The sequence below is a fragment of the Lactuca saligna genome, chromosome 8 (genome assembly GCF_052625555.1).
Source record: "Lactuca saligna cultivar CGN05327 chromosome 8, ASM5262555v1, whole genome shotgun sequence".
NCBI classification, from domain to species: Eukaryota; Viridiplantae; Streptophyta; class Magnoliopsida; order Asterales; family Asteraceae; genus Lactuca; species Lactuca saligna.
Window position 1 is genome coordinate 205,220,273 of NC_136424.1, and position 14,228 is coordinate 205,234,500.

At 34.3% G+C, this 14,228-nt stretch overlaps 2 protein-coding genes across 2 annotated transcripts; one reads left to right on the forward strand and one right to left on the reverse strand.

Moving 5' to 3' along the window:
* Positions 1 to 1,551: 1,551 nt before the first annotated feature.
* On the forward strand, positions 1,552 to 3,907 carry LOC145013343 (pentatricopeptide repeat-containing protein At1g31430-like). Its single transcript, XM_078972140.1, has 2 exons — positions 1,552 to 1,706; positions 1,811 to 3,907. The coding sequence occupies exons 1-2, from the start codon at positions 1,674 to 1,676 to the stop codon at positions 3,668 to 3,670; spliced, it is 1,893 nt and encodes a 630-aa protein (XP_078828266.1). The 5' UTR covers positions 1,552 to 1,673; the 3' UTR covers positions 3,671 to 3,907.
* A 1,122-nt stretch (positions 3,908 to 5,029) lies between these two features.
* On the reverse strand, positions 5,030 to 7,218 carry PGN (Tetratricopeptide repeat (TPR)-like superfamily protein). The gene is made up of 2 exons (XM_078966948.1): positions 6,425 to 7,218; positions 5,030 to 6,347 (listed from the first exon to the last, which is right to left on the reverse strand). Exons 1-2 carry the CDS (start codon positions 7,142 to 7,144, stop codon positions 5,169 to 5,171), a joined length of 1,899 nt encoding a protein of 632 aa, XP_078823074.1. The 5' UTR covers positions 7,145 to 7,218; the 3' UTR covers positions 5,030 to 5,168.
* Between the last annotated feature and the right edge of the window lie 7,010 nt (positions 7,219 to 14,228).

The window sequence follows — 14,228 nt, forward strand, 5'->3', positions numbered from 1 at the left end:
GTCGTGTGCCTGCCATAATCCAATCAGTAGTTGGCCACGACGTGGTGGTTGACTATTGGCTTTGACCGTTGACTTTTTTGATCGGGTTGACTTTTCATCAAATGCTAGTTTTGGTTTGTACCTTCTATGATTCATTAGGTGGTGTGTAGTACCAGTTTCCCGTCTTTATGAGATATAATTTAATTTACTATGATTCGCGTGTCGAGTCTTCGCACTATACTGTGTAGAATGCTAGATTGTCTTTGTTACTCTTACATGTATACTGGGCGGGACACGTTATGTATGTGATATTTTCAGGGACTCACTAAACTTTATGCTTACGATTCAAGGTTTTATTGTTTTAAGTACTTCTAGTAGCAAGAGAACGGAGTCGGCTTAATTATATTGCATCTACCGATGGTTTTCCGCACCTTAAGATTTTGGGATTACTCTAATGTTTTCATAAAACGTTAAACTCTTGTTTTGGATTTCTTGACTTATGGTATTATGGAATGGTTTTTACTACTTTAAAAACAGAAAATTTTCTTTTGATTTTTGAGATGTACATAGATCAACTAACCTTATGTTTCACCTTATTCCTACTCTAACCCTTTTTGCTTTCTCAACAAAATCCCATAATTTTGTCTATCTAAATTACCATGAATGCAACCGTCAAAGCAATGCTTACGACCATGTTTGGCTTCACTTTCATTTCCTTTCCTAATTTTGTCTATCTAAATTACCAATGAGCTGAAGTTGTAGGAATTTGGTTCTAGATGCTTCGTTTGATACAAAATGAAGATGTTTTTTACAGGTTCATCAGACATAATCAAAATCCTTTGAGTGTACGTGCAAGTTATGGATGAAGGGGAAGCACCGAATGATAAAAAGATGAGGAAGATGAGAAGACATGAATTAGATGAGTCAATGTAAGAGAAAAGTTGTGTGGGATGAGGGGTGATATTTTTGTTTTCCTTTTTATAATTGAAATTAAACCAAAAAAATTAATAATAGAAGAAATTAAATAGGAAAAAGAAGTCATTTCATCTTGCTTAAAGACCATACATGTAAGTTTTAGAAACGACATACCATCTTCCTCAAAAACATTAGCCGAATTCATGACATTTGCTAAATCATAGTGACCATTTATGTAATTTTGTTATAAATATATAGAAAATATTTTTAAAATATCAACCAAATACAAAATACATAATGTTGTTATGTAATAATATTTTTATTTTTATTTTTCTGTCATTCAAGATATTTTATAAAATATTTTCGATAATTTGTTACTTCATTTATGTCATTATCCCATAGTATCCATATCTTTTCATGTGATGTAAAACTATACCAAGGGTTTTTGGGCTAGCGGTGAAGATAACGAGTGACTTGTCCTTAAAAAAAATGCTAACCCTCTACCAATTCGACATATAACACATAAATCTATAGTTACTTAACCTGCGGTTCGTTGTTGGCAGCGAAGGGGCCACTGGTCGAGCTTTTCATTTTTGTTGCTCCCCCAATTTATATGAAGACTGCACAGCTGATTAAATCAGCTTCGAGTTACAAATCAGTGTATAAAACGACTATAAATCAGTCAATCGTGGACGCCTTTTTGCTACAATGTCAAAATTTCAAACAATTCAACCAAATTATTTGTCAAATGATCGTCACTGGATTCATAAAAGACGCATATGCAGCAAGCAGGATCCTCAACTTCTCTACTGGTCAATCCTCATTCATTAATCTTCACTACTCTCGTAAAATCTTTGATCGCATCGAGAGCTCAAATGGGTTTATCTATAACACCATGATGCGTGCTTACTTGCAGATAAACCATCCAAAAGAGACTGTTTTTCTTTACGAGTTGATGTTAAATAACAAGAACAATGTTTATCCGGATAGCTATACTTATCCTCTACTAATCCAAGCGTGCATCGCTAGGTGTTCAATTTTGGAGGGGAAAGAGATACACAACCATGTAGTGAAAATGGGTTTTGATTCCGATGTTTATGTACGAAACAATTTGATCAATATGTATAGTGTCTGTGGCGATATGGTGGATGCACGGAAGGTGTTTGATGAAAATCCTGTGAGAGATTCAGTTACATGGAATTCAATTTTGGCTGGGTACGTTCAGATGGGTAATGTAGAAGAAGCAAAGCTGATATTTGATCAGATGCCTGAGAAGAATATAATCGCATCAAATTCCATGATCGTGTTGTTTGGTCGGTGTGGACGTGTCCCTGAAGCTTACCAGTTGTTTATCAACATGAAAGAGAAAGATCTCGTTTCCTGGACTGCATTAATTAGTTGCTATGAGCAAAGCGGCATGCATCAACAGGCTTTGAATTTGTTTATCGAAATGAATGGAATTGGAATCAAGACAGACGAAGTTGCAGTGATTAGTGTTCTTTCTGCGTGTGCTCAATCATCAATTGTGAACACAGGAACATCCATCCATGGATTAATTCTAACGAGTGGAACTGCATCATATGTTAACATCCAAAACGCTTTGATTCACATGTACTCAACTTGGGGAGATATATCAGCTGCAGAAAAACTCTTTAATTCAAGCACCCACTTAGATATTATTTCTTGGAACTCCATGATCACTTGCTACTCAAAATGTGGCTCACTTGATAAAGCCCGTGAGGTGTTTGATAAAATGCCTGAAAGAGATGTAGTGTCATGGAGTGCACTTATATCCGGACACTCCCAAGTCGGTCTATTCGACGAAACTCTAACCTTGTTCCATGAGATGATGGTTCATGGAACCGTTAAGCCGGATGAGACCATTTTGGTTAGTGTCATCTCGGCTTGTACACAGTTAGCCGCTCTTGACCAAGGTCAATGGGTTCACACGTATATAAAAAAGAACAATTTAGAAGTTAATTTTATTCTTGGTACTACCCTTATAGACATGTACATGAAGCTAGGGTGTGTCGAAAGTGCAAATGAGGTTTTCAATAAAATGGAGAAAAAAGGAGTATCATCATGGAACGCTATGATTCTAGGGCTTGCAATGAATGGAGAGGTCGAGAAGTCGCTAGAAATGTTTTCACAAATGGAAAGATTTGGTGTAGTCCCTAATGAGATTACATTTGTGGCGGTTCTTGGTGGTTGCCGCCACATGGGGTTGGTGGAGAAAGGGCGGCGCTACTTTGATTGCATGATCAATATACACAAAATTGAGCCGAATATCAAACATTATGGATGCATGGTTGATCTTCTTGGGCGTGTGGGGTTTCTTGAAGAAGCTGAAAAGCTAATTGACAGTATGCCAATGGCACCAGATGTAGCTACATGGGGTGCGTTGCTTGGTGCTTGTAAGAAACATGGTGCTATTGAAATGGGAAAGAGGGTCGGGTTGAAGCTGATTCAGCTTCAACCCGACCATGATGGGTTTCATGTTTTATTGTCGAATATTTATGCTTCCGAGGGGAGTTGGGATTATGTTTCGGATATAAGAGAGTTGATGGTTCAACAAGGTGTTGATAAAATGCCGGGGTGTAGTGTGATTGAAGAGAATGGTGTGGTGCATGAATTTCTTGTTGGTGATAAGACACATCCTCGTATTCGTGAGATTGTGGAAACTTTGGATATAATTAGTGGAGAAGTGAAAATGGTGGCTTGTTCATCGGATACGAATGAGGTTTCTTTTGACATAAATGACAAAGAGTTTTTATAATGTTTGTATGTAAGGAGATGATAAGGTTTCATGTTCAAGCCTAGGCATTACCTTCCTATATTGGTTGTGTCATGTGGGGATAATCATGGATGGGTTTTACCTTTCTTTAATTAGGATAACAAAGAAGCATTTCTCTTTTGGGTAATTGCTACTACTCCTAACTTCTATTCGTTAATCTCTAGAAATACCAATGTAATACTTTCATTTATTCATATTAGAACATAGTTCTTTAACAAATCTATTAATTATAGCAATGCCATCTAAATAATAAATACAAAACAATTTTTAATGTTATGATTATGTAGATTTTTCAAGGGTTTAGGTTATTTTTGATTACTTAGCTTTTGGTTTTGTGTTTATTTGATCACTTAACTCTTTTTAAGTTTTAAAAAGTCATCAAACTTTTGGCTTTGTGTTCATTTAGTCACTTAACTTTTGGTTTGGGCACATTTAGTCACCTAACTTTTAAAATTGTCTTCATTTAGTTACTAAACTTGTAAATTTTTTCAAAAGTTTAGTAACTAAATAAGCACAAGTTTAAAAGTTAGGTGATTAAATGAGCACAAATCTAAAAGTTAAGGGACCAAATCAAAAGTTAAGTGACTAAATAAGCATAAATCAAAAGGTTGATAACTTTTTAAAACTTAAAGAGTTAAGTGATCAAATGAGCACAAAACCAAAAGTTAAGTAACTAAAAATGACCTACACCAATTTTTCAAAGTATAATGTCCTAATAAAAATGAAAGGACAATGTTATAACTTGGTAGGTTTTTTAAAGTACAACGAGTTTAAAAAAAAAATGGAAGAGCCTGTGAAATATATTGGTAAGGAAGCGTGATTCAGCAAGCTCCGTGACCCACCCCATGTGATGGGCCTCAGAGCGGGTTTGGTTTGGTGTGGTAGTTTAGAGGATGCAACTTACCCCTTTATATTTTGAAAAATCTAACTAACTATAGCAATAAAATTGTTTTGTATTTGATGATATAGCTATCAGATTGGTAATTTTTTTCATAATACAATATTGTAATAGAAAGAAGGAAAAAAGTATAATAACCAAATCAATAAAAGTACATCGCTATGTCTTGCATTTAACACTTTTTCCCCAATGCTGTGTTTAGTTCAATCTTAATGTTTTATTTTAATTCTATTTAACTGAAATAATATTTTGGCATATAAAAGGAGTCCATGCTTTTGTGCTTTCTTCTTTAGTTTCTTTCTGAGACTTCATATACGCCACTTAAAGTCTCAACATACCTCTTTTAGATTTAGAAATCAATCAAAAACCATCGTTTTCGATGTTTCTTCAAGGAATACATAACATAATTGAGCATCATACTCTTATTGATTTGCTTATTATATTTCTCTGTATGACAAAACTACCCAATTATAGAAATCTAATCCAAATACAAAACTTTTTTTACTGTTATAATTAATTAATTAGGTAAAAATAAAATCAAATATACCAACCTCACAAGAAAAAAAAATGAAAATTTCAAACTCAAGAAACTTCAATCTTCTCTACCATGTGACGACCCAACACGCTAAGAACCTCGTAAATGGGCCCCACATACGAATCACACCTATCTCCATCTCCGGCAACAAAACTATAAATCCGATCACGAACCTCCACCCAACTCCTCCCCGCGACTTTCTTATTCCCGGATTCATTCAACAACCGCCTCATCTTCACCCTATCACCCCATTTACCTTCCAAAGCATACATATCACCCAACAACACATAAATCCCCGATTTTCTAGGCTTCAAATCCAACACCTCTCGGGCACATTCACTCATCATCTTCGGCTGCCCGTGTGCCCGACAAGCTCCAAGGAACGCTGCCCAAACCGATTCATCCCCTTTAAACGGCATACTTTTTATCACCTCATACGCCTCCCCAACCCGCCCGCCCCGCCCGAGCAAATCAACAACACACGCGTAAATCTCTCTACTCGGGATAATTCCATACTCATTAATCATCAATTTAAAGTAATCCAACCCCTCATTAACAAGTCCCGAATGACTACAAGCCGTAAGAATCGCCATAAATACAATCATATCGGGTCGTATACCCGAATCCACCATTTCATTAAACAACCGAACCGCTTCGTTTCCGTACCCGTGGTTCCCGAATCCAATCATCATCGAAGTCCACGAAACAACATCCCGATTACGCAATTCCGAAAATACCCTTTTGGAATCCTCGATGTCACCGGACTTTGCGTACATGTCGATTAGCGAATTCGCTAATGGCAAATTGTTGTCGAGTCCGATTTTGAAAATCTTTCCGTGAATTTGTTGACCGGAGGTCAAAATCGAGAGATTAGTACACGCGGTGATGAGGCTCGAGAATGTGAAGTGATTTGGGTGACACCCGCAAAGCTCCATTTGTGAAAGCAAGTGTAGGGACTTGATTGGATTGGAGTTTTGGTATCCGGATATTAATGTGTTCCATGTGATGTCGTCTTTTTCGTTCATTTCTTTAAAACAATTGTCGGCTTCTTGGAAACGGTTACATTTGCAATACATGTCGAGTAATGAGTTTGATACGGGAATGTTACGGTCAAACCCGTGTTTGACCACGGAAGCGTGGATTTGTGTTCCGTATGTGTGAGAGGTGATTCCTGCGCATGCGCGGATTGCAATTGAGAAACTATACGGGCTTTGTTCGGCTTTTTCCTATTGAAAAAGGAATGGAATGAGGAAGGAATGGAATGGAATGAGTTATTACAATTTACAATTTACAATTTACATACCATAAACATTTGTTGGAATATTTCAAGGGCTGCAACCCCATTGTCTCTATGAGTGAATCCGGTTATAAGTGTAGTCCAAGACACCTGATTTTTCACAGGAATCTCTTGAAACACGGAATGAGAAAGCTCCATAGTAACACAACAAGTGGCGTACATGTCTAAAAGGGCATTATCGACATATATGCTGGCACCAACAAGTCCATGCTTCAAAGCAAGGCCATGGCTTAAAGCACCACAGCAATGGGACTTCATGCCTTTACAAGCCTTTAAGACGCTTGAAAAGGTGAAGGCGTTTGGGTGATCGGAACTTTCCCTCGTCATATCTTTAAACATCATCCACGCAGAGTTGTGGTGGTTACAACCTGTGTATCCAGAAATCATGGCTGTCCATGCAACTACGTCTCGGTCAGGCATTTCTTCGAACAGTTGGCGTGCGTGGTTGAGCAGGCCATTATTGAAGTACGCTTTGATGAGATTAGTGGATTGTTTGGCGTGAGAGTTTGATTGAAAAGGTTGTGGGTTTGATTGAGGTTTGTTACGAATTAGTAGAGGGATTTGATTGGGAAGTTTTCTGTAACTCATAGTTGCACTTTTTTGATTCCCATGGTGACCAATTGTCTGTCGCTCGCAAACTTTTCCACTGCAGGAAAAACGTCGAGGGACGACAATTGTTGAGCTTTTCTGTAGTTTCAGTCGGTAGCAAACTAGAGGAAGTTGCATTAGCAATCACAGCTAGAATGTCATGAATGCGACATATTTGATCGAATTACAATTACAGGCTTACGCATCCACATTCATTTATTTATTTATTTATTATTATTATTATTATTATGCAAAATTATATAAACCGGTGTTTTTGACCATGGGATGTTGCCGAAGCATCAATATGTTGAAAAACACAGTTTGATATTATATATATTACGGAGATGATTAAACATATATATTCTAAAAGAATCAATATAAAATAATTATTAAAAAATTATGTATGGAGTCAAAACTTAACTTTAAAATATAATAATTGATCAAATCGTAATATATAAAATATTAATAATTTAACTTTAAAATTATGAGAAGATAAAATTTTTAAATATAAATTAATTAAGGGAAAAAAGTATAAAGATGAAAATCTTCTATGACCGGAACCTAAATAGGTATTTCGATTTTGTTTTATATTTTATACTACATCCTTGACAATATATAACATGATTTTGTTTTAGTAAATTTGGATTTAAAAATAAAAAGACCAAACAAAGAGTACTCACAAACCATATTTGGTATTTAATATAGAATGTTAATTTTAAGTTTTCAACAATCCACATATAGAATGGTGACGATAAAACTATATCAAGTAAACGATAAAAGTTTAGAAAAAGATGGATCCAAACAATTATATATAGAGGAGGACGAAGTAAGGTAACGGACCATAAATGATAATTTATTAAGAAATTATAATAATAAAAAACAATGTTAATAAAATAAAACTTAAAAAAAAATTATGTAAAGAACAAAAACCATAACATTAAAATATATTAAGGGGCTAAAATCATAATTTATCAAATTCTAAGACTAAGGTGTGATGATGTTTTTATCAATGGTAAAATTGTCATATAGACGTCACATCAGCTTTTATATTTTTTACAATTTTTATCTATAAACTAGGGTGTGATAATGGTTTTACCTATGAATTTTTTTTAAAAATTCAAAAATGTAAAAATCACATAAAACAAAAAATAAATATCAATTAGTTTGTTTAATACTTGTAGACATAAATATTAAGTATTTATCCTAAATAATAACTTTTATATTGTATTAATATATAAAGTATAATTATTTGAAATTGATAGTGTATCCATATTTTGTTTTACTCAAAAAATCATATAAGACTCCATACTAAATTAATAAGAATATATTGAGATATCTTGTTGTTTTTATGTATATATTCCATGGAATTGTAAAAGAAATGTCGAGTATACTACACACTGATATGGTTTTACTTTTAGCCCAATAGACATCGTTTTCAAATAAAACTCAGCCCAATTGATACATTCTTTCATTTGAATGGTAAGCCCAACGGTGCAAACACACCAGTAGGTAACATACCGGTGCTATATCACCGCCGACTAGGAAATAAGTAAATTTAACTGTTAGATTAAAATTACGAGGAAAAAATATAAATATAAAAATTTGTGATTAGAGCGAAAACCTCTATTTCTAGAAAAATATTTAATCTGTATTTTGCAATATATACTTAAAAAATTATATTTATTTTTGGTGTGTACTTATCAAAACCTAACGAATAATAAAATCACCTCACATCCTTCATTTGGTATTATATATATATATATATATATATATATATATATATATATATATATATATATATATATATATATATATATATATATATATATATATATATATATATATATATAATTGTTATATTGTTTATTAAATATTACAATAAGTTTTTAGCGTACATGGTGTGACATCCCCTAAATTTCTCGGTCAGAAAACACCGATTTAGTTTATGCTTTTAAAATAAAATCAAAGTAATCTTTCCAAAGATATTACGGAATTTGTTCGCAAAACAAAATATAATAAAATTTTATTAAAGTATTTCTTAAAGAAATACATTTTTCATTATATAACAAAACCTTGGGATGTCATGTTCCGATACAGACCAAAACATAAACATTATATTATAAGTCTTACAACAGTTATTTACAATTACTGACCTATAATCCAAAAATCTCTCTTCACCATCAAAATTATGCTTTGGGTCCACTACCTGTAATATAAAAAGTTGAGTGGGTCAGGCTTGGGAGCCTGATGAACATATAGAGTTTTCAACCCACAAATAATAATTAATTTCATTAACAAAAATAAATTTATTAATTTCATCACCCAACAATAAATTTATCAATTCAAAAATAAATTTATTAATTTTATCAACCAACAATAACCCTGATTACTCGTTCCCGTTATCTTCACTTTACGTCCCTAAACACCTATACAAGGGACCTAGCCTAAGGATCATCATCGGGATGGACAATACTGCTAAGGGGATTCCTCATCCATAAATGTCCGTAAGACAACCATGAGGGGGATGGAGTACACCGGTGAACACATCGTTCACAAACACCTACAGGTTGCCAGCCTGTCAGCGTTCCACTGGACTGTCTAGAAAGGTCCATGGTCGTCGTCTATACTTCGCTAGATGACTACTACAACAACAACAACATCGATGTCTCTCATCATTTTATCACACACCAACTATTTCATCTACCTATCTTATACTCAACATATCCAACATATTTGTGGATAAAAAACTTATACAATTTAAATCATTTTAAAACCTGTATAAAATATTCATTTAACACCCATCTCAAATAAACAAATAATAAATATATAGAAAATACTTCATATCTATGTGTAAGATGAAAATGACTACACACTCACATGATAAGACGACGATTAGACAACACTTCGTCTCTTAAAATAATCTTTTCTGATGAAACCGGGATGTTTTCTCAAAAACTGGGCTTCATGTGGGCGGAGTTTCGGCTCAAAAACTCTTTTTCTCAGGATCTTCGGGCTCTCTGGGGATTGCTTACGATGCTAGGATGATATAATAGGCTTAGGGGTAATTTTTACAACAAAAGGGAAAGTAGAGGGTGAAAGAAGCAAAATTTTGTAACATAATACGGCTGGCTTCGGATCCTATTTATAGGAGACCGAAGCACCTAATTACGCGGGGTGTAAAGCTTCAGTACGCGGGGCGTACTGCTTCGCACATCACTTCGTTGGGTGTAACTTCGTACGCTTGGCGTACGAAGTGGATTAGCTTAGACGCGACAAGGCTACGGACACGTGGCTCTCATGCGAAGGAGTAGGGAGGGTGACTGACTTTGGAACCCTCACACGAGTACGTTGGGCGTACTCCTTCGGTATGTTGGGCATACTCCCTCGGACCAGCCTCGAAGTTTGTGCCCAAAACTTCAAAAATTCGTAACTTTTACATACGAACTCCATTTTTGATATTCTTTATATCCACGCGTAGGTGAAATTATGCTCTACAACTTTTGTTTAGACTCCGTTGGCTAATTTTGACTTTATTTTTAAAGGTATATTTTTAACAAGCCGGGATAGGAAAAGTCCATTAAAAATTCATAATTTCTTCATCCGACATCCATTTTCGTCTGTCTTTTTACCGTTGAACTACTATCAACAAGATATTCAATTCTCGTTTAGGTCATTTTGGCTAAAAATCACTCGATCTAAAATTTGCGTTTCGGGCCGCATACTGTTATACCAAATCTTAGAAAATTCATAACTTCCTTATACGATGTTACATTTGGACATTCTTTTTATGCAAGCTCTCGGTTTAACGTATACTACAACTTTATTTAGATTGCTAAGGCTAAAATGCACTTTATCGTAAATTCACTTTTTACGTCACACATCATTGTGTCGGTTCTGTCGCGAAACTTCGACAGGTCATAACTTCTTCGTTATAACTCAGATTTATATATTCTTTATATCTCTGGAATCCTTGTTTCAACCACTGCAACTTTCTTCATAGATATTGGGTTTATCTAACATTTATTTTTGATGCTTATTTTTATCCTTACTTTATTAAATCATAATAATTAAGCAATAAACACATAATATTCAAATAATACATCTTTATTATTTCAAAATAAGTTACAAAGGTTGACCTAGACTATTACATCATCATTAATGCCTAGCCTAGAAACACGGATGTTATACATGGTCCCTAAGGTTTCTAAATTTTGCATGATAGATCCATATGATTTTATTTTATTTCATATTTAATCTAAAATTACTATTATACCCACCCCTTACCCTATCCCCAACCCCTACGGTCTTCTTTCTCACATCTCTCTATCGAACAATGCCTCTCTTATAATTTTACCCATCACATGATGTGTATTTCATTCTGATACAAAATTAGTATATGAATTGATCGTTGGATTTTTGTTGTGTTTCTTGATGATGCTAATGAAATTTCCTTGAAGGTTTTTCGGTTGAGTCTTATGGTTTTAGGTTGTTAGTTTATTGTTAATTTATCATCTATTTTCAGGAATCTTAAAAGTTTTGATGCGATATTGAAGATTTTGATGATGACTAAGTTGAGTCTTAGTTCGATTTTTCCATCTTCTTTTGTGAATATGAATAAATTTACGTCTTAAAATCGAAGTCATGATGTTTCTTCAGCTGAATTCAAGTTGCATGTGTGTTTTACCCTTTTATGAAATTTACCAGCTAAGGTATAACATTCTATCCAGCTTACATATTCCAGGAATACTGAAGGAGACTAAAGGGGTGTTTAGCAAAACAGCTTATTAGCGGTTCCACACCGCTATAAACGAAAAAAAAGTGTTTGGATAAAAATAGCTTATACCGGTGGCAAACCGCTAATAAGTCATTTTTTACAAGTTAACATCTTATAACTTATTAGCTTATAAGCCTATAAGCTACTAAGCTATAAGCTAATTAATGATAAGTTTTTTTTTGCCAAAGACCCCTAAAAAGCATCTTTTTTATATCCTTAATTATGTGATTGTTTCTTTCCCAACATTTTTATCAAACTAGGATAGCAGTACCCCTAAAGAACAGAACATAGACAATGCAACATACAATTACTCTTTGCTCATGGAGAAGAAGAAAAGACATCATATAGAGAGCAAAAGATACCTAATTTGCTTGCTCTTTTGCTCTTTCATCAATTGGTTTCGCTAAGCTTTGCTTCTCGCCTTCCAATCTAGCAACAAGATTCTCATGATGTTTAATGACTTCTATTACTTTATCAACAACTTTCTTTACAAGAAGTACCTCCCTCTTCCTCCCAGCAACAAGATTATCATGATCTTTTATTTCTTGAATCATGCTGCTCTTGGACCTTTATTCTTCATTCTTTAGTTCTATGTTCAAATAAAGAATTAGACTAAAAGCAAACTGCATTTCACGAGTATTTTCATCATTTGATTGTACATGTAACTCTTTCTTCCTTTCATCCTCTGAACCAATCACATTCTCCACCACTGGACTCTCACTTGTATCTTTTTCAAGCACTTCATTTTACAATTTTATAAGTGATTCTAGATTCACAAATTCACAACCAATACAAAACATGGTTCTGCCTAAAATTTTATAGTTCTCACGATCTAATAAAAGAAACAAGATTACAGACCCTTTTAAGTAGGTAAACACTATTTCTATTATTCCTATTTTGTTAGTGATTTTTCTCCAACATTGTCTTTAGATGTCTTGTAAATTATATAACTTTTAACATCTTTTTAGAATTCACAAACAACTTATAACTTTAGGGGTCGAGCCATATAGGAGGAGATGGGGGGAGAAGGAGAGAGAAAGGTGAGATAAGATGCAGAGGGAGGGGGAAGGAGAGAAGTCAGAGTGGTGGTGACGGTGATTGTTATAAGGAACAACATTTCTAATGTGGGGAGGGTCAATGGTGTCTCATGTTTTCTTTTCTTTCTTTTTTAAATTTAAATAACTTTAGTTAAATAAAAAAAATTATAAAATAAATTAAAAGGACAATGAAGTCATTTTATGTGGCTCAAGGACCAACCATGCAAGTTTAAGAAACCACGAGAACCATGTTTGTCATAAAAATAGCAGGAACTGAAATTGTGACATTTAGTAAACAACATGGACCAATAATATAACTTGTCTACTATAAGTCCTAACATTTTTTAATCTATTAAAAATATATAAAAACTTACAAATAAATTAACTAAAAGTTACCACGAAACATCAAAAACTAAAACCCTTATCTCATAGCCTCCGATCACTGTGAAAAGGCCACGTTGATAATTGGTTTAATGAGAACCGTCCCACTGTTGCTGTAACACCCAGTTTAAGGATGTTTCTTATTCAAGATTTTAGACTGTAATTCGATCATGCAAATGTATTGGGCTTTAAGGGAATAGAGTTTAGACCCTACTAGATGTTGATGATGTTGGTTACGTGATTTAATCCTTGAATTGTGCTTGGAGCTAAAGGGTAAAATAGTAAAAGTAATATTTCATATTTCTTGCATAAATTAAGGAATTTAGTTCAGTATGATTTAAGTCAAAAGTAATTGCGTATAATTGTGGGGCTTGTCGATACCTTCAAGTGGATATAAAGATCATCGAAAAATAGAGTTGAAATAAAGAAGTCATGACTATTTGATGTTGGAATGGATTTAGGTGAAAACCCGTCACCACGAGGTGGTGAGCAGATCACTATGAGGTGATTAGTAGATTTCCACGATGTGGCAATCAGTTCGCCATGAGGTGGCCGCTGTGCAGCCCAAGCCCATGAATTTCAGGGTTTTCAATGTATTTAAGGTCAAGGGTCTATATTTTAGGAAATTTTAAGAGCCTCCATCACATCTAAAGCTCCTTGGGAGAAACCCTAACCTCCCTTTTCATACTTTGAGCTTCTCTCTCTTCATGTTGTGTTCATATGAATGGTTGGTTTTAAGAAATTTGGCAACATTATCACTCCTCGAAGTCCTTAGGTCATCATATGTTTCAGATCTAGACTTCCAAGTTGTTTTAATGTAATTCATGAGTTTTGACCCCATTTCCTTACCGTTATGACTTATCTGAGTGAAATACATGCATTGCATATGCATGTCCACAAAGTACATATTTTTATGATAGATATGAGTGTAAGGAAGCCTTCTAGAAAGATTGAGAAAAGGAATTAACAAATTTAAAGCTTAATCAATTAAGTTGTCTTCATCCAGAAACCACGACATGGCATGATGCTC

Bases quoted from the DNA above. Each gene is read 5' to 3' on its own strand.
- LOC145013343 (XM_078972140.1), top strand. From the start codon at position 1,674: ATGCAGCAAGCAGGATCCTCAACTTCTCTACTG. The intron at 1,707-1,810 runs GTCAATCCTCAT...GCTTACTTGCAG, and splicing joins GATCCTCAACTTCTCTACTG to ATAAACCATCCAAAAGAGAC.
- PGN (XM_078966948.1), bottom strand. From the start codon at position 7,144: ATGCAACTTCCTCTAGTTTGCTACCGACTGAAACTACAGAAAAGCTCA. The intron at 6,348-6,424 runs GTATGTAAATTG...CTTTTTCAATAG, and splicing joins TATTCCAACAAATGTTTATG to GAAAAAGCCGAACAAAGCCC.